Here is a 21978-nt window from a genome sequence, read left to right as displayed (position 1 = left end):
ACTTAAAGCCATCGTTTTTCCCCAATTGTAGAAAAACAGTACTTAAAGCTTATAAATTATGAAGAATGGCTATATTCTAGTCCTTCAGGATGACTGTGGCAGCATGTTTTCCAATCCCACTGTCTGAATTGATCTCACACTTCATTTTCTTGTGCACTGCTACGTGGAGGTTACATGGCAAGACACTAAATGGAGAAGGAGCCATTTGGGTACAAATAAAAATGATCCTATTCTGGGACTTCGCAACAGCTGTGGTTGGGTTGTGACAAACAAAGACATAGAGACATCCTAGAGGCCTCCATTCATTCTCTGGGGTCTTTGATCTCCCTTTAGAATCACAGAGTATTAGCGAAATAATGGGCCTTAGAAATCATAGGGTCCAATTTGATTATAGTATACATGCAGAAACTGAGGCTTATTGAAGGGAAGTACCCTGTCTGAGAGCTTGGGTGTGTGTGACTTAGAAAAAGAATGGCTCAAGGGCAAATTTTGCTCCTATCTGCCAAAAATTATGTCCTAGGATGAGGTTGCAGGAAGCTTTGCTGTTTTCTTCATATCCCTTAGAGACACTTCTGGGAGTATTCTCAGAATGCTCCTGAGATTCCCAGGTTCAAGTGCTCATTCTACACATAATGCTACTGTATAAGAAGCAAAAGGAAGGTAAGCAGCAAGCAGTGACCAGAATCTCCTCTGTACACTAGAATTCATTTGATTCTTAATCCTAAAAACTAAATTCTTGTATAACTTACCAGCGTGTGGCCTAAACTGATCTTAGAGCAGTTATCTTCTGCTTAATGTTTACCTTTTTTATACTTCAAATATTCTAATGCTGCATTTGCAAAAGTGTCAAACATTCACAATATAGTCAAGTAAAGAAAAAAAAAAAGACTCAAAAAATGTTATTACTAAGCACATGTGCCTTATTCTACAGGAGATGGTACCACTGTGGGAATCTCATCCAGATTCTATATGGCGTGGAATGATGTGTAAAATAGGGTTACTGTTTTAGTAAGTTTCATTACTTAATACATTATTAGCAGCAGGTTTTCGTAGCATAGTCTAGAACATTGAAGGAACAGGACTACTGGAAATATTAACACAGATTTAACTAAAAGCATTCAACAAACTTGCCGGGACGTTTACCCCACTTTAAGAAACAAAGATGAGTTTGTTTCTCATGGTGTTTGGCTTTAAGGAGTTAATAGGAGTGAGAAGGGACAACGGGCAGTTTTTGAAGTAGGAGACAGAAGAACTATAAAAATTAGGCACAAAGACTATTAAAGCCTAGCAACCTGTTTTCCTTTAGTGCAGCACTGTCTCAAATTGGATGAGGGAGCTTCTTTGTGCTACTACAGCATCTTCACAGGCTTCTGTCACTGATGACACAGTTTCTGTCTTTGCTGTTGGATTACTTAGCACCTTCACTAGTACTAGTCCTGGTATGTAATAGGTATTCGTCATCTACTGAACAAGTATTCTTATTGATATCTCAGCGCAGATGAGTCACAGATTTCATCATTTTTTTTTTAGGCGTATGTTTAACTGTTATTTATTTATTTATTACAGATTTCATCTTGAGAAGCCTAGTCATCATGATAAAGTTACTTTTTGCTATATTGTTTAAGAAGTCAGGGAAGTATGAAATATCTTTAAGGAAAATTTTCATTAAAATAGTTAACAAAAAAAGTTTTGGTGCTTCAAATGCTTGGCTGTAGGTATCTGGAAAATTTAGTTATGGGTAACAGTTCACTCCCTGATAAGGCTGGATAAGCGAGTTGCTGATTTATGGAGATTCTACCATTTTTATAAGTTACACCCTTGAACAGAGACAGTTCCAAGGGTTGTTTGGAGGAATTTTAGCCATCCCCATTATTTCCATCAACCCCTACTCCCCTCAGAAAGCTATTCCAAATGAACACACAAATTTTGGGTTTGCTTTGTAAGTACAGGTTCTCTACCCCCCTGCTTGTAACTGGACTGAATATCTAAGTCCTTTCTATAAAAAGAGAAATTCTCGAGTCCCCACTTCCCACAGACCAAAATGGAATAAAACAGAGAACAAATACATATGAGGCAACCACCTAAAGGAGCCAATGTCATTTTTCCTTAAATACATAGGACTTCAGCTCTAAGCTAGGATAGGGTTTCTATTTTTTGAAATCCTGGAACATCTTGCAGAATCACTTGGAGCCATAAAATGGCAGTGATTTTTATGAGGTGAATGTGTAGTAACAGAGTAGATTTTCTCCTTTGCCTGCTTAACTCCTAGGAGGAGAAAGAGTTAAGTAAACACAAAATTATAATTTAGTCAATTTTTAATATTTACTTGAGATATTACTTTTTAGTCTTAAATTCTAAGCATTCAAGAAGCTATGACTTTTCTATCTGATTTTTTTATTGACCAGTAACATGTATAGCAAGAATATCTGTTTTTTTCAATGTCTTAAGATCATTTAAAGTATCTGAAAATGAAGTTTTCTTCTCTTATTTGTTACAAATTGGGCTTTACCATATTTACACTAAAAAAACCCCCCAAAACCTGAAATCTTACTAAATCTCCGAGATGAAAACTCCTCCTGCTCCCCCTCTTATTTTTTCAATTGAACCATGTTTGTAATGTAAAGTCCAAATTTTGGCTAAAAAGAATTGATACAACCCACTCCCTGGAACCTGATTACCTAAGGCAACTAAAGTTTTCATTATTTAGTTTAATAACAAGTTTGCTGAATTGTGGTTTGGGTCTTGTGTATTTTATTAAAAGAAAAGAAAAGAAAAAATCCTAACTAGAATTTAAACTGAATCTGTAAGAAAAAAGGGCTGGATCTTACAAGCAACTCTGTAATTGTCTCTGGCTCAAGGTGGCTGCAACATGCTTACAACACACATGCACATACTCACTCATGTAAAACAAAACCCCATTGCTCCTCAAGTTCTTTTAAAAAAAAAGTATGATGTTCCTTCTCCTCCCAACCTTTCTTAACTTGGCCCCCATTCTTAATTGGCAGAGTTCATGAAAAGAAGAAACTTAGCAACCTACTCAGCAAAGTCTAGAATAGCTTTCCATTTGAAAAGTTACCTAAAACTATAAATAAAACCTCCTTTTCTTTTTGAAGAGCAAAATTTAAATACCTGATGTATCCTTTATCCTACTATGACTCCATGATATTTCTCTGCTTATAAAATGCTCTATTAAATAAATCTTAAATATATTTTTAAAAATTAAAAATCTTATCCTTTAAGGAATCGTTAAGAGCCTAGAAGGAGAGTTTGTAGGTTATTTTAGGTAACTGATATAAATTAGTACCAATGTGAATTAAGTAAAGGGAGTCCATGGATCAAAAATATGACTATACAAAAAGGCAATCAGAATTTTATACAGATCTAGGCTACTTATGAAGTTGTTTAGCTGAAGGCTTATACAGAGAGTAGTACACTCTCTACTATGGATCGAAGCCATGTTGCATGGAGCAAAAATCTGCGTGATGACAAAAGTAGTTTACCTTGGAGCAAAAACAAACAAAAATCAAATAAAATGAAACTAGGGTAAAAGGAAAAAAAAATCCAACTGAAAAAAGCAAAATGTGTGACTGGAAATTTAAGAACTCAGATGGGAAACTAACTTGGTTGGTAATTTTGTTGGATTAAAGAATGGATGAACAAGATAATATATAATCTTAGGCCACGAAACTTCTAAAATTAGAAAGCTGTAAGTGGCAAGGTAAAAGAAAGTTCTATATGTGCTGGCTGTCTGATATCCAAAGATGATATCTCAAGTTCTGTGAATGGATTAAACTTTTCCTCTTATTCAAGAGAGTGCTGTCCATAGAACTTTTTTGTGATGATGGACATGTTTGATATCTGTACCGGACAACAGTCACACACGGCTAGTGAGCACTTAAAATGTGACTAGTGTAAGTGATGAACTGAATTTTTACTTATCTTTGATTTTATTAATTTAAGTATAAGTTTAGTCACACATGGCTATTTAATATACACACAATTCCAAAAATTGCAGAGGAAGGAACACTTCTGAACTCATTCTATGAGGCCAGAATCACCCTTATACGAAAATCAGACAAAAATACCACACAAAAAAGAATATTATAGGCCAATACGATGAACATAGACCCCAAAATCCTCAACAAAATATTAGCAAACTGAATCCAACAATACACTAAAAGGATCATACACCATGATCAAGTGGGATTTATCCCAGGGATGCAAGGATTTTTCAATATCCACAAATCAATCAGTGTGATATACCAAATTAACAAATTGAAGAATAAAAACCATATGATCATCTCAATAGATGCAGAAAAAGCTTTTGACAAAATTCAACATCCATTCATGATAAAAACTCTCCAGAAAGTGGGCATAGAGGGAGCCTATCACAACATAATAAAGGCCATATATGACAAACCCACAGCTAACATCATACTCAATGGTGAAAAACTGAAAGCATTTCCTCTAAGAGCAGGAACAAGACAAGGATGCCCAATCTCACCACTTTTATTCAACATAGCATAAGTATTGTATAGCCACAGCAATCAGACAAAAAATAGAAATAAAAGGAATCCGAACTGGCAAGGAAGAAGTAAAGCTGTCACTGTTTGCAGATGGCATGATACTATACAGAGAATATCCTAACAAAGCCACCAGAAAACTACTATAGATCATCAATGAATTCAGTAAAGTTGCAGGATACAAAATTAACATACAGAAACCTGCTGCATTTGTATATACTACCAACAACGATAACAAAGAGAAATTAAGGAAATAATCCCATTTACCAGTGCATCAAAAAGAATAAAATACCAAGGAATAAACCTACCTAAGGAGGTAAAAGACCTGTATTCAGAAAACCATAGACACTGATGAAAAAAATTGAAGACAAAAAAACAGATGGAAAGATATACTGTGTTCTTGGATTGGAAGAATTAATATCATCAAAATGACCATACTACCCAATGCAATCTACAGATTCAAAGCAATCCTTACAAAAATGCTGAGAGGATACTTCACAGAACATGAACAAATAATTTTAAAATTTGTATGGAAACACAAAGACCCCGAATAGCCAAAACAACCTTGAGAATCATGCTCCCTGACTTCAGACAATACTACAAAGCTACAGTAATCAAAACAGCATGGTACTGGCACAAAAGCAGACACATAGACCAATGGCACAGAATAGAGAGCCCAGAAATCCACACACCTACACTCAATTAATCTATGACAAAGGAGGCAAGAATATACAATGGAGAAAAGACAGTCTTTTCAATAAGTGGTCCTGGGAAAACTGAACAGCTACAAGTAAAAGAATAAAATTAGAACATTTTATAACACCATATACAAAAATAAACTCAAAATGGATTAAAGACCTAAATGTAAGACCAGAAACCATAAAACTTCTAGAGGAAAACAGGCAGAACACCCTTTGACATAAATTGTAGTAATATTTTTTTTGGATCTGTCTCCTAAAGCAAAGGAAATAAAAGCAAAAATAAAAAAATGGGACCTAATTCAACTTAAAAGCTTTTGTACAGAAAAGGAAACTATTGACAAAACAAAAAGACAACCTACTGAATGGTTGAAAATATTTGCAAATGACTGATAAGGGGTTAATATCCAACATATATGAACAGCTCATAAAACTCAACATCAAAAAAACAAACAAGCTAATTAAAAAATGGGCAGAAGAACTGAATAAAAAAAAAAGAATAAAAAAGAATAAAAAAAAAAAAAAAAAAAAAAAAAGAACTGAATAGACATTTTTCCCAAAAGGAAATGCAGATGGCCAACAGGCACATGAAAAGATGCTCAACATCACTAATCAGCAAGGAAATGCAAACCAAAACCACAATGAGATATCCTGACACCTGTCAGAATGGCTATCATCAAAAAGAACAGAAATAACAAGTGTTGGTGAGGATGTGGAGAAAAGGGAACACTTGCACACTGTTGGTGGGAATGTAAATTGGTGCAGCCACTGTGGAAAATAGTATGGCATTTTCTCAAAAAACTAAAAATGCAGCTACCATATGACCCAGCAATTCCACTCTTGGGTATATGTCCTAAATAAAAAATCACCCTAATTCAAAAAGATACCAAGCACCCCAATGTTCATAGCAGCATTATTTACAATGGCCAAGATATGGAAGCAACCTAAGTGTCCATCAATAGATGAATGGATAAAGAAGATGTGGCATGCACACACACACACACACACACACACACACACACACACATATATACACACAATGGAATACTACTCAGCCATTAAAAAGAATGGCTCTTTTTTATAGGTTCTTCTGCTTCTTACTTAGAAACTATCCATTGTGTAGATCATATTTTGTTAGCCTTCTTTGCATCTGTTTGAACTCACAGAGTGGAGAAACAAGAACTACATAGGCACAGTGTATTTACTTAGAGCCACAATGAGTGGTTCTAAATGAATACAAAATTTAGAGTTTTAAATGTCTCCTAAACACAAAAATGACTACTAGATATGGGATTGTTAGTCTAATTCAGTACTTAACACTCCTGCTTCTAGATCATGAACGCTAAAAGATGTGGGAAGCCATCTGGCCAATTCTGCCCAAACTCTTGGAGCAGGTAGCCCCATTTCATGGTGGCAAGTGAGATCCACAGTACAATGTTGACTTTTTAAAAAATGTAATTCTCATACATTTTCTTCTCTGCTTCCATTTAGTTGACTATCCACAAGAAAAGTAGGGATCCACAAGAAAAGTAGTGAGAAATCAGTGGACTGTTTTCTCTATAATGGTGAGAAATGAAACCAACATTGTTGTTCCTTTGTTAAATAATACTGGTAACAAATATACTATCCTGGGTTGGGTTTTTGGGGAAGCAGACTAAAAAATGGAGATTCTCCCTTTGTTTTTGATTTTTGACAGTTTTATTATGATGTGCTTTGGCAAAGATTTCTTTAAGTTGAATTTGTTTGGTGGCCTATGGGCTTCATGAACTTGGATATCTAAACATCTCCCCAGATTTGAGAAGTTCTCAGCCATTATTAATTAAGATCTGTGCTCCATTCTCCCTCTCTTCTTTTGGAACTCGAATAATTTGTAGATTATTTCTTTTGATGGGATCCCACAGATCAAGCAAGCTTTCTTCACTCTTTTTAATTCCTTCTTCTTTGCTCTCCTCTGACTGGGTAATTTTAAAGTTCCTGTCTTCTAACTCACAGATTCTTTCTTTGCTTGACCCATTCTGCTATTGATGTTCTCCATCACATTTTTTTTTTTTTTTCATCTCATTCATTGTATTCTTCAGCTCCAGAATTTCTGTTTGGTTCTTTTTTATAATTTTTATATCTTTGTTAAACTTCTCATTTTGTTCATGATTTGCACTGTTTCCTGATTCCATTGAATTATCTTTCTGTGCTTTTTTGTAGTTAACTGAGTTTCATTAAAACAGTTCTTTTGAATTCTTTATCAGGTAAATTGAGATCTCCATATCTTTGGGATCAGTTACTGGAGGATCATTGTGATCTATTGGTGGTGTCATGTTTCCTTGAATTTTTTATGTTCTTTGAAGTTCTGTGTTGCTGTCTTCACATTTGAAATAGCAGTCACCTCCTCTAGTCTTTGCTAACTTCCTTTGGGAGATAAATACCTTCTACTAGGGATTCTGAGGCTTTTCAGACCTTCTATGGATATATCTGTTTCACACTTCTTGCTCCCTTTAGTGGCAGAATTTTAAAGCTTTTATGCCATCTCTCTACCCTGTTAACACACCAGACCAAGTGCTGACAGCCTTCCTTTTGCTTTCCCAAAGGTGGCATATAAGTTCAAGTTTGTGGTCTCTCCCTGGCCCACAGATTTGGGCTGGCACAGGCTTTCTGTGTATACTCACTAGCTGTCTGCCAAAGCTCGCTTTTGCTGTTGCTATTGGGAGTGTGCACAGGGAGCTGGTCACAGGGTGAGAATGTATGTGGGTGGGGTTCATGGAGCACTGGGGGTGTCTATGGGCTAGCTGGGGGTATCTATGGGTGAGGTGTCCTCAGGGGCTCATGGGCAGGCTTCTTGGTAGAGTCTATGACATGGTTAGTAGAATCTGCATCCCTTTAATGCCCTCTGAGAGTTCTATCTACAATTCTCCCAGCCTCTTTCCAACCCCTAAGTCATGAAGCTCATCATTCAGTACTCTGGATGGGGAAGAGAGAAACAAGCCTCTTTGGCAGCAATCACACTGCTTGGGAAGCCAGGTGGGCACTAATTCACTCTCACTTTCCCCCACACAAGAAATCACGGGCTGAGAAGATCTCTCTCGGCCCTAAGCTGCGCTGTCTTGGGGGAGAGGTGAAGTTAAACTGTTCCTGTTATCCTTTCCCATGCATCTACACTTGTATTTTTTTGTTTCAGTGGTGTGCTGAAATTTCTCTTCTGGAAGCCTGGACTTCCACAGGGGCTGTCTCATCTATAGGTGATTGCCTATGACAGTGTTTTCCAGGGGTTCTTGGACTGTGATCGAGAGGGGCTAGAGTTGGTTCATAGGCCACTACAAGTTCCACAGCTAGGACCGAAATCTGCATGATTTACATGATGCACATGTGGGTGATCCTCCTCTCAGATGCCTTGGCGAATGGTAATGGATCCCACAACTCCCACAAGGGCATTTTTGTCCGTGGTTGTATGCCAAATTGTTGTCACTGAGGGGCGACATGTCTTATTCAGCCATGATGCTGATGTCACTCCTGTCCCCGTGTTAAAAAATGGGGGGCCATGCATACTTTTTCCTGTCTCTGTGTTTAACAACACTGAGAATAAGCAAAAATAACCTACAACTTACTCCAGAAAATGCTTTTTCCTGAAAGATAAGACTTTGAACCAGCTAAAATAGCTTGCACATCAAAGCTTACTTCAAGACCCTTGCTTCACTGGGCCCACTAGTCCAAAATTATAATATTAAACTCTGCCCAATCCCAAGCAGTTTCTCACCTTGCACAACCTGCCTCAAAATCATCCAACTTAGGTCCTAAAACCCTACAAATGTCATCCCTGAATTTATCCATTTTGAGACACTACTAAAGCTCTGTTAAATTGTTGTTCTCTTTTACTACAATAAGTCTATTAAACTTAGCTTTACTTGGTCAACAGGTTATTCTGGTGGTCCTTTAGGGGAACTGACAGCTGTGAATGGGAAAAATGGTGCCTATGCATTCTTTTTCTTACTGTAGCCTCAGAAGAACATGGTTCTACAGTGACCTGACAAAATGAGAAGGTTGTCATTTCAGTGAAAATTTGAGCTATTTACCAATTCAACCACCAATGGTGTGGAAAGTCAAATTCCTCCAACAGAATCACAAATCTCAGGATTCAAAAGGACTTGAAATTTATATAGCCCAATCTATCTGCTTGATACACATGGAGAATATAGGCTCAAATCTGGGCTCAAATTAAATTTTTTCCCTATACTGCTGAAGGGGTCTCTTCCATGCAACTAAGGTTTTTAGGTTTCCTCTCTACTTTCTCATATCCCCTCTTCATTCTCCTCTGCTCCCCAGCCTGTTTTTCCTCTTCGCAGACAACTAGAGGAAGTATCAGTCCTCCCTCGTGTTTTGGTAGAGGGAGTCTGTGTTGCCACAGGGTTTTTAGGGCTGCGTGTTTTCAACAAAAAGTATTTTAAAAAGACCTCCCACTCCAGGAAGCTAACATCTGGTTTCTATTATCTGAAAGGTCTCATTAACAGATGATATTATAATGTCCATATCCCTATTTTGAAGCTGAGGAAAGTGAGTGTTAGATTTTGGGGGTACAATCTCATAAATAATGGAACAAACTTTCTGGCAGTGTAGGCTTTCCTATTCATTTCATCCTGAGAATTTTAGGATTGAGGGAAAAAAGTATTTTATCCTGTCTTTACTGGAAAAAACACTAGATAAAATGGTTCTGGATTAGAAGTTTTTTTCAGACATTTGTCTTTTAGCTAATGTATCCTTTTAAAAATCTGATTACCAAATCCTTAGTATATGTTAATTAACTTGAAATGTAACTGACTTGAAATGAAAAATACCATTCATAGTAACTTTTAGTAACAGCTCACAAGTTGTTATTCACATATTAGTGAGAAAAAAATCTATATATGCATGTGTGACAAAGATAATTGTAAATCTTTTTATAAATAAAAGTGAAAGGAAGTTGCACATGGCTCTAAAGAGTTTCCCACTAGATTCTGTGTGAAGACAGAGTGTTATACAGAGCTGGTGACCTTATATGAGTCTCAGGGTTTCTTTCTTTTCCTTTTTTCCCCGTTGACTATTTGCTTCTCCCACATCACAGATAATTCACAACAGATGGTTTCTTCGTATAGCTTTTATTTTTATGCTGGGATAAATGTTGATATATCCCATATTATTTTTAATTGTAGAGTTGAATTATCTGACTCTGGACAGTTTTTACATGTTAAAAAGTCTGTATATATGTGTGATGGTGGGAGCATGTGTTTACAGTAACACAATAGCCTCATTGTGACACTGCCTTAAGTTCAGATTTTTCCCAAACTGCAAAAAAAAAGTGAACGAACATTCTAAACTCAAGTTAGAAATACAGATACAGCCTATAAACTACTTTTTAATGAGACCCAACATTTTGTTCCTGAGTTTTCCTTTTTTTTTTTTTTAATAAATAATTTGTGAAACATGTAAAATAATTATTAGACTTCTGGGTATTTGTTAGTTTACTCTCAATACATAAAGGAGTTGAGGTAGTTTACAAAAATGCAGGCAATGTAAGATGGGAAAGTTAGGAGCTCCAAATATATTTTGCACAAGATTCTTCCCAGTTTAAAAACACACTACACATTCAGCTCTGGGTCCTAGAAGTCAGTTTCTCTTTTTAGTTTTACTCATAACTCTAGTACTAAGTAATCAAGTTTTTAAAAAAGAAATTCAAAGACTATTCATTAAAAAATTCAAATTTTCTATTGATAATGATTTAATGTACATTATCTAGTAAAAAAGTTCATTATTTTCCTTATAAGTATACGTTAAAAGTCCTGTCAGAATCACGAGTTTCCTGTGAAGTATGATTGCATTTACTCCCCGCCTCCCTCTCTACACACATCTCCAGTCTTCTCAGTGTTTATATGTGGATCCTGAAACACTGACAAGAAAGCAATCTTCATCTTCCCTCTTATGACTTTGGCAAATCAAAAGAAATATTACCTATGATGTTAAATTTATTTTTGAATGTATCTGTTCCACAAGACTGATATAAAAATTGCATAGTGATCAAGTATGATATTGTTCTGAATTTGAGTTTAAGAAAGTGGGTCATAAGAATCTCTTTTGTAATAACCTATGAGGGAAAAGAATCTGAAAAAAATGAATATATATGTAAAACTGAATCATTTTGCTGTACACCTGAAACTAACACAACATTGTAAATCAACTATACTTCAATAAAAAAAAAAGACTAAATAATGAAAAAAATGGGTATGATTGCCATGTATGAACCTCCATTAAAACGCAGTCTACAAGGGAAGTAAGTCAGAAAGAGAAAAACAAATACCATATGCTAACACATATATATGGAATCTAAAAAAAAAAAAAAAAGGTCATGAAGAACCTAGGGGCAAGATGGGAATAAAGACACAGACCTACTAGAGAATGGACTTGAGGATACGGGGAGGGGGAAGGGTAACCTGGGATAAAGTGAGAGAGTGGCATGGACATATATACGCTACCAAATGTAAAATAGATAGCTAGTGGGAAGCAGCCGCATAGCACAGGGAGATCAGCTCCATGCTTTTTGACTACCTAGAGGGGTGGGATAGGGAGGGTGGGAGGGAGGGAGGCGCAAGAGGGAAGGGATATGGGGATATATGTATACGTATTCACTTTGTTATACAGCAGAAACTAACACACCATTGTAAAGCAATTATACTCCAATAAAGATGTTAAAAAAAAATTTATGAACATTCTCATTAAAAAGAAAAAAATGCAGTCTACAAAAACTGGCTGGAAGAATAATTAGGAACGTGTTCCAGATCTCCATTTGAAAGTATGACAGGATAAATCTTTCTGGGAGTCTTAATAACACTGATATTTAATAAGTGGAAAAAAAGAATAATTAATTAATTAAATAAAATAAAAAACTGATTAATTTGGTGTGTTTTTCCAGCATCGTGATTTAATTAAGGGAGCATATTCATTGTAGAGAATATATTGATGATTGTAAGTGTGACTCCTCATTACAGCCTTAATATTTTTGAAACACCAAAGCACAAAGATGTCAATTATATATCCAAACTACAGGTACAAAACAAGTGCATATATTTTCCATGCTCCAAAATTGAGTACACACTGTACTGTCACAGGGAAGGGGTCTGCCAATGAAGACCTGACAATAAAGTACTTAAGACTGATATACCAAAATAAAATATAAAATAGGAGTTTATAAAAAACAATTTTGACAACAGCAGAGAGGACCCTTTTCATTTCTGAGCAAAAATGCATTTCGTTAAACGTACTATCTCCTAAAATGAATAAACCGGTCACTTGAGAATGCTCTGTTTATTTCCTCTATTATACTACAACATTCTCCATGTCTTTGGGAAAAAAAGTATTGTGCGGGAACTGTGGGATAAGCATGCAAGTGGATGGAACAGCACAATTGCACCAGTTCTTACAACTCATTTCTACATAAGGAGAAAGTGTTATTCATTAGTATGGCCCAGTCTTAGCCAATATTCAGTTTGGAAAGACACTGGGTTAAGATCAGAATGATCTGAAATTCCAAGTACTAGAGTTGATGAAGAATCTCTTTTTAAATGAATAAAGGATTTTGAAATAGAATGTGCATGACCATGCAATCTTAAATGTCTGAAGGAAAAACTACTAAAGTTATTTAATGCAGGACCAGCCGTAGAAATTTTAATTAACTATTTTCCTCAGATATGAGGAACATTACCATGGCATCCCTTCTTCTCTTCTGTTGACTTCTCTGCCTCTTACCACCGCTACCCCAAACCATAATTGTGATTATCCCTAAAAGCCTAGAATATGTTTTTTTAAAATTTTTATTTTATATTGGAGCACAGTTGATTAATAATGCTGTGTTAGTTTAGGTTGTACAGCAAAGTGATTCAGTTATACATAAGCAGGTATCTACTCTTTTTCAAATTCTTTTCCCATTTAGGTTATTACAGAATATTGAGTAGCATTCCCTGTGCTATACAGTAGGTCCTTGTTGGTTATCTATTTTAAATATAGCAGTGTGTACATGTCAATCCCAAACTCCCAGTCTATCCCTCCTCCCCACCCTTCCCCTCTGGTAACTGTAAGTTCGTTCTCTAAGTCTGTGAGTCTAGAATATCTTCTTCTGGAACTATACATTCCCCTGGGTAAACAATTAAGTAGCAGAATGTCTGAGTGCATTGGCTCTGAAACCAGACTGTCAAGGATAGACTCCAAGTGCTATCACTTACTCAGGTGTCCTCAGGCAAGTTACCTAACTTTCCTGTGCCTCAGTTTCCTTATCTGTAAACGAGAGACAATAATAGTAATTATCTCAGAAGTTCACATGATAATTAAATGAGTTAATAAATGTAAAGTACTTAGAAACAGTGCTTGGTACACAGTAACTCTTTAATACATTTTTAAAAACATCATTTTGATAATGATGGCTTCAAAGTTTAACTTTGTACCAATGACTCCCAAATTTCTATCTCTATCCCTATCATCTAGTTTTCTTAATTTTAACAATAATGTCAAATTTTGTTGAAAAATAAAATGAAATTTGGTCTTATCTTTATATAAAACTGGGATATATCCACCCATCAGACATTTATTTAATACCTATTTTAAGCTAGATACTTTTTTCTGGTGGCAGGGATATAGAGGCAGATGATTCTTTGTTCTCTATTGGGTGAGAAAAACAAGTAAAAAGAAATGGTTACATTACAATGTAATAAATATTTGGATTGAGGTATATAGGGGCTATAAAAGTATTGAAGAAATTGTCTAAATCAGACTTTTGCTCAAACATTGTGAGTTATCTATAGATGTAAAATTATCCTGAAACTTGGCAGCTTAAAACAACAAACATTTATTACTGCATAGCTTCTGCAGGTCAGGAATCAGGGCACAGCTCAGCTGGAGACTTCCGACTGAGGGCTCCTCTCACAGGCTGCAATCAAGAGACGGGCAGGGGCTGCAGTGATCTCAAGGATCAAATGAAGGAGGATCTGCTTCTAGGCTCACTCATGTGGTCGTTGGCAAGATTTACTTTCTCATCGGTTGTTGGACGAAGGGTCTCAGTTTCTTACTGGCTGTTGGCTGGAGGCCTTCCTCCCTTCCCTGCCACGTGGGCTTTCCACAGGGCAGCTCACAACTTGGTAGCTGGTTTCCCCTGGAAGGCTCCGAAAGAGCAACCAACAAAGGTCGAGCAGGACTGATGTCAGTCTTTCTGTAGCTGAATCTCAGAAGTGACATTCCATTATGTCTGCCATATCCTATTTGTTAGAAGCAAGTCATAGGTTCAGCCCATACCCAATGGGAGGGAATTACACAAGGGCATGAACCAGAAGGCGGGGATCACTGAGGACCATTTTAGAGTCTGCCAACCCCAAATATGATGAATTATATTTTTCTTTTTGGTTATTTAACTCCTCCACTTTCTCTACTTTCTCCTACTCCTTCACTCTGCATAGATGCATTAGCTAAAAAGTTTATTTTTCCACTTCAGGAAAGCCAGAGGACTCCAGTAAGCCCTGAGAAAAACTAATACAAATGTTCTATATTCTGAATAGCTTCAATGTAAAATTTCAGTGAGAAAGAGATAAATTCAGTGATCATACAGTCATCATAGATAATTATGGGAACTCTGGACACAAATTTCATTATCAGCTATCAAGTTCTTGGAATTAACACAACATTGTAAATCAACTATACTTCAATAAAAAATAAATTAAAAAAAAGAAAAAATATTTTAGGAAAAAGGTCTTGGAGAAAACATTACCGGGCTCTGCCACCAACCACTAGTATCACGCTCAAGGAGAACTCTAGCCTGGATCGTCATGTCCGAAAAGTATGCATGGCTCAGGGAATGGTAGACTCTGTTGCCAGCTCTGCTGCATGAATCACTTGGGTAAGCTACTCACCCTCTTTGAGCTTTGGTTCCCTCATCTGTAAAGTGGCTGTGATGGGTGCCTGCTCTGTCCACTGTCCCAGGAGTCCTGTCGTTTCTCGCAATGATACATAGGAAAATTCAACAAATGTTTTGAAAAATTGTAAAGTACTGATGAATGTGAGGCATCATTATCACTTTGTTCATCATTATGTCTAGGAATATTTTTTCTTATCAGCAGGCATTACATTTTACAAGCTCAGAAAGCATCATGGAAAGCCCCATTACTTTCTTTCTTTCTTTTTTTAAATTTATTTTATTGAAGTGTAGTTGATTTACAATGTTGTGTTAATTTGTGCTGCACAGCAAAGTGATTCAGTTATACATATATACACATTATTTTTCATATTCTCTTCCATTATGGTTTAATCACAGCATATTGAATATAGTTCCCTGTGCTATACAGTAGCACCTTGTTGTTTATCCATTCTATATATAATATATAGTTTACATCTGCTAATCCCAAACTCCCAATCCATCCCTCCCTCCAGCACCCCCCCACCCCCAGCAACCACAAGTCTGTTCTCTATGTCTGTGAGTCTGTTCCTGTTTCATAGATAAGTTCACTTGTGTCATATTTTAGATTCCACATATAAGTGATATCATATGGTATTTGTCTTTCTCTTTCTGCTTACTTCACTTAGTATGATAATCTCTACGTCTATCTAAGTTGCTGCAAATGGCATTATTTCATTCTTATATGGCTGAGTAGCATTCCATTGTATATATGTACCACATCTTCTTTATCTATTCATCTGTCGATGGACACCTAGGTTGTTTCCATGTCTTGGCTATTGTGAATAGTGTTGCTATGAACATAATAGTGCATTTATCTTTTTGAATTATAGTTTTGTTCAGACCCATTACTTTCTAAATGGTGATTTCTTTCCGATCTTTATGGAATGAAATACTCTCCTAAAAGATTTCATGCTCTAGATATCCATTTCCTCCTTTCCCGACTCCCACATATACTCATACTCTTCCCACATTCTCAGTGAACTGGTGTTATGAATCCTTGTATTGTTGGTGGACAAATCCATGCCCATCAGAAATATAAACACAAAGATATTAGCTAAAAATAAAAGTAATCTATTATGAATGGTTTTCATACCTTTCAAATTTCACTTCTAGACATCTAAAAATCTTGTATTTAATCATTTGTTTGAATAATCCAAGGTTGATGAGAATCCTTAAGTTACAAGTCTCAGAACAGACTGATTTACCTCTGTAGTTTGCTTTCTCCTTGTGTTCCAGAGCCACCCAAGTTAATTCCATGTGCCTGTGGTCAGTGAGACTCTGGAGGTTGTCTTGACTGAAATATGGGAGAAGAAGTGTCCTGGGAAGAATTTTGAGAATCTGCTAGGGCAGTGTTCTCCACACTTCCTGGATCATGTATCCCATGAGTAAAAGCTATGTGAGCACACTCCCTGACAGATATAATTTTAAATTTATAAATTATATACATATCAATCTGTATTTATATATTATGCATATTATAAAAGATATGCAGTCTATGGATAGAAAACAGTGAGATGAAATAAAATATTTTAAAAATAAAATTTAACACTACATTTATTTTTGGTACACCAAACCTTTTATCCTCAAATTATAGAGATTTGTATGGATGTCTAGACAGTTGGTTTATAAATGCCTTGCAAATTAAACTGGTATCATACTATCATTTGCTAATATTGAAAAGTATAACATATACTTAGGGCTAGGTTCACTGTTTATAATAATGATGTATGTCCATATTTCAATTGATATTTATGAAAATTTTAATTTTTTTTGGCCTATATCTTGGCAGAACTGATTGGATCACCACTAATTTTGTCTCTTAGGGTAGCTGATAAAGAGCTCCTTCAAGGAATAGAGGAAATATCCTTCTGTGTTTTTTAAAAAAATTTATTCTTGCATTATAAATATTATCATCAATCCAAAGTTTCTTTTCAGGAAACTTTTTTTTCCTTTTTAAAAAAAGTTTTATTGAAATATAGTTGATTTACAATATTGTGTTAGTTTTAGGTGTACAGCAAAGTGATTCAGATACAAACACACACACACACGCACACACACATATGTATTTTTTTAGATTCTTTTCCATTATAGGTTATTACAAAATATTGAGTATAGTTCCCTGTGCTATACAGTAGGTCCTTGTTGTTTACTATTTTATATATAGAAGTGTGTATATGTTAATCCCAAACTCCTAGTTCATGATCCCCCACTTTTCCCCTTTGGTAACCATAAGTTTGTTTTCTATGTCTGTGAGTCTATTTCTGTTGTGTAAATAAGTTCATTTGTATCATTTTTCAGATTCCACAGGTAAGTGATATCATATGATATTTGTCTTTCTCTGTCTGACTTACTACACTTAGTATGATAATCTCTAGGTCCATCCATGTTGTTGCAAATGGCATTATTTCATTCTTTGTTACGGTTGAGTAGTATTCCATTGTGTATATATACCACATCATTTTTTTTTTTTTGGAACATCAAATGCTTTTTATTTCTAATTTTTAAATTAATTTTTATTGGAGTATAGTTGATTTACAATGTTGTGTTTCTGCTACACAGCAAAGTGAATCAGTTATACATATACAGATACCCACTCTCTTTTAGATTCTTTTCCCATATAGGTCATTACAAAGTATAGAGTTCCCTGTGCTATACAGTAGGTTCTTATCAGTTATCTATTTTATATATAGTAGTGTGTATATGTCAATCCCAATCTCCCAATTTATCCCACCCCTCTTTTCCCCTTGGTAACTATAAGTTTCTTTTCTACATCTGTGACTCTATTTCGGTTTTGTAAAAAAGTTCATTTGTACCATTTTTTTAGATTCCACATATAAGCAATATCATATGATATTTGTCTTTCTCTGTCTGACTTACTTCACTCAATACGACAATCTCTAGATCCATCCATGTGGCTCCAAATGGCATTATTTTGTTCTTTTTTATGGCTGAGTAATATTTCTTTTCAGGAAACTTTTAAAGCTATTGGTCTATTAGTAAGTGTCAATTTAGTTAAACCAAATGATATAATCTATAAATCTGCTTAACCACCCAAAGAAAACAGCAATATGTTGTGGAACTCAGACAACACAAGAGCAAACATGCTATTACTATCCCTCAACAGAGTAGAGTACAGACTGAAATATCAACTGAGTGAGGGTACCTGTCTACTAAATATTAGTAAAGTGCAACTTCTTTTTTATTTTTAAAGATAGAAATATATATATATATATTCCACCCAGAGCTGTGTATACCCCAGTTTGGAGACCACTGTACTGGATCTCTTAGGGTTCATCCAAGTCCCTAGTGAGACCTGGGCCAGGATGGGTTATGCAGAGAGGGGGCACAAGAATGTAAACAGATACCCCTGCTACAACCAAAGAGCTCCAATTTCATTTTATATTATATTTTATACATTAAGCTTTCTAATAAATTTTCATTAGAACAAAGTATTACATAGCTAAGCCATATTTGAAACTTTCTTCTGGAGAAACTTAGAAGTCCATGACCCACAGTTCTGACAAATGTTTGAAACTGAACACCGAACAGTAAAGTTGTAAAAATAGTCTTTTACTAAAGAGCTAAATATACTGGTTTTTTAAGTTCCTGGGTTTTATGTTTGTTTTATTTTTCTTACATGTAAAATCACAGACTTAGAACTAAAAGAGGAAATACTTTTAGCCAAACATGCTATGAAAAGTTTTGAATGTAATTAAATGCTAAGTAAAGCATTAGTTACAAAATGCATTAAAATTTTTTTCCTAACTGAGACATTAAAAGAAGTTAAAAGTTTTGAATATTTTGGAAACATCATATTAAAGCAAAGCTTAAAAAAGGATATGGTTCTTTCACTATTTCAGTGAGTTTAATCTTGACTTGTCTAGGGGCTTTGGAAATACCAGCTACCTCATGCATCTTAAGATAATATAAAATCAGTGGACTCTGACCTCCAAAATTGAAGAGAACACGGTTAAACTCTGGGCCACTACTGCTATAATGGGACTGTAAGGGGTAGGAAAAAAAAACAACGAATCAATTATTACTTTTGTGTATTTTTAAAGAACTGTAAATAAAATATAACTGCATTATAACCATAAATACAATTATTATCTGGTATATTAAAACAAATAAAGGGAAATTCTGCAAGGCATCTTAATTAATTTACTAAAGTATGAGACTATGAGTATGTGCAGTAAGGCTCTGCTAGTCTTTTAGCATGAAGACAGGCCAATAGAGATCATTCTATCTGAAGAACAGAAAGAGAAAAGAATGAGCAGAGCCCCAGAAAAAGGGGCAGGAAAAAATATGAAGAAATAATGACTGAAACTTTCCAAGTTTTACGAAAAACACATCCAAGAAGCTTAACTCCAAGTAGCATAAATTCACATCTAGATGCGTCATAGTCAAAGTGCTGAAAGACGAAGACAAAAAGAAAAATCTCAAAAGCAGCGAGAGAAAAACAACATATAAGAGAACCCAAATAAGGTTAACAAGGTGACTTCTCATCAGAACAAAGAGGCTAGAAGCCCATCACAGTGCTGATGAAAAAAACTTTGACCACGAATTCTGTGTCAAGGAAACAACCACCATAATTATAATTGCTCCAATATTCTACTATTGGCTTCTTGTGGGATGCAAGTATAGCAACTACTCATATGTTAAGTCTTTCCTCAATTTTTGTAACGCCTAGACGAGAGATTTATTGTTGATTCCACTTCCTGTGGGGAAGTAAGATTTTATTCTCATTTGTTTTTACTGATATGTAAAATTCTCTTGGGTTTTATTTGCTTATGGTCAGTTTTTCATTGTATTCATTCATAGCTGCTCCAAAATTATTTCAAATAGTGGTAATATTGTAATCAAAAGCAATTCTTTGATGGTGAAAACTTGATGTCAATATCAGCTGTTTTTTTCTGTAATGTAAATCATTTACTTCACCATAGTCTCCCATGACAATTCACATCAGGTTATACCTAGCCTGATCTTAAAACTTGCATGCAAAACCGCACCAAGCATTTTCCTGGCTTTTGCCTGGTGTATTATAAGATAGAAACTCTATCTTACTGAAGTTTTAGAAACAGACATTCCTGTTCTTTTTCTGCAGTTACGAGTTTTTAAACTAAGAAAACCACAGTACACAGATCCTTCTTCCTCTATGAGAAACCATGATTTTTTTTTAAGCGTAGTTCAATCAGGCAAGAGCAGATTGAAAGCAGGGCTCCAGAATGAACGTAATACACAATTATTGTCTAATCAGCACAGAGTAGATTCCACATGTTTAAACAGCCCACGAATACAGTAGATTTTGGGGTCAACAACATTCTACTTTTGACATATACAGAGCTTACTGTTAAAAGTGATTCCCAAATCTTTTCAGAGGCCTCCAAGGCAAGGCTTTATTAACCTATACTTATGCAGTTGTAATTTTGGACCTCTATACTTTTTCCACAGTAATAGTTTATCTTCTAAGATCAGGCCTGTTACCCCAGCCTGTTGTAAACTTTTGGTCATCCAATATATTCATAGTTCTTCCGGGTTTTATGACTTCTACATGGCTAATGAAAAATGGCAACCATATTTTTATCAAAGTTGTTGATAAAATATTGTGCATGAGACAGGGCCAATGATGCAGCAATACGGTGTACTGCCAAAGACATATCTGCAATTTGCTTTCTATCTTTTAATAGTGATATCTGAAAAAAGTTACTGTCAGTTACAAATCCATCTGTCCATATTTCTTCAACTTGTAAACAAACTATAAAAGACCATTTTTAGTGCTTGCTGAAGATCAGATATACAATTTCTATTACATTTCCTTGATTTCTAAATTTAGCAACCTTGCCCTCCTCCTCTGCTCCCATGCACTCCCCTGCCTCCCGCCCCCTGCAGCCAAGATGGTGCAATATTGCCATCTACCCCAAATGGACTCCCAGAGGCGCCAATTTCTATCCTAAGTACGGACATCCTTGGCAGCACTGTGAAGGTTGGAAGAGAGTCTATATACCTGGATTATTAAAGACCAGGAAATATATTAATACTGACTTTCAGAAAGTGGTTTTTGTATAGGCATAATATAAAATTTAAAATAACGGTCAGCCTTGACTAGATAATTCAGACAAAATTTTAACAAAAAAGACTGCAACAGATTTAAAACCCAAGTGGCTAACAAGTTAAGAGATCAAATTCAGAAGTTCAAGCCAACGGTCTCATCAAATCTTGGTTAAAGCAACACAAGGTGGCTAATCCATAGGATCTCTGTTTGGGAGGCACCTTCAAAAACGTGGAGAAAGCAAGTATTCAAGACTTAAGATCAAGAGTACCTACATATGGTCATTTATTCCGGGACCATGGTTTAAGAGGTGGGGACAGGTCAACCACTGTTGAGGACGCCATTGAAGTTTTCTGTGCAACTTTGATGCTTATTGAGATCAGAGTCATGTCTGTATGTCAGCCCAAGGAGAAGCAGTGCCAGAAGTATGAGGAAAAGATAAACGCTATTCGTTTTCCTTAGAGATGAGGATAGTTTCAGAAATAAATATGACTTTAATATTAAGATTAACCTCTCCAATAAATCTCTTCTGATTATTAACTTTTTTCTAAAGTATATATCAAGAGTGTAATAACCAACATTGTCCATGTGAAACTGTTCAATTAATTATACTGGAAATTAAAGAAGGACATATTTTTATAATTATTATACTCCAAACCTTTGTTGGTAGTCCTGATAATCTTGATTCTTCCTTGGATGCGGGCATTGTATATCCTTCTGGGTTCTTTAAAATTTTTGTCATATTGAAGTCTATAT

General features: G+C 35.5%; 1 protein-coding gene across 8 annotated transcripts in view; it reads right to left on the bottom strand.

Annotated features, from left to right (window-relative positions):
* FAM227B (family with sequence similarity 227 member B) overlaps positions 1 to 21978 on the bottom strand; it is a 263560-nt gene that overhangs the window by 24549 nt on the left and 217033 nt on the right. For 6 of the 8 annotated variants that reach the window (XM_082453033.1, XM_082453032.1, XM_082453038.1 and 3 more), the window contains 2 exons: positions 21881 to 21978; positions 1626 to 19175 (listed from right to left, as the gene is read on the bottom strand). In XM_082453033.1, the coding sequence (XP_082309159.1) occupies positions 18984 to 19175; positions 21881 to 21978 (290 nt within the window). In that variant the 3' untranslated portion in view covers positions 1626 to 18983. Of the gene's footprint in view, positions 1 to 1625; positions 19585 to 21880 lie in introns of those variants that run through there. The other 2 variants (XM_082453037.1, XM_082453039.1) reach the window with 2 other exon arrangements.

The sequence above is a fragment of the Balaenoptera physalus genome (assembly GCF_965194825.1).
Source record: "Balaenoptera physalus genome assembly, chromosome: 2".
NCBI lineage: Eukaryota > Metazoa > Chordata > Mammalia > Artiodactyla > Balaenopteridae > Balaenoptera > Balaenoptera physalus.
The sequence above is the reverse complement of the archived record's forward strand: the minus strand, read 5'-3'. Positions and strand labels throughout refer to the sequence as shown.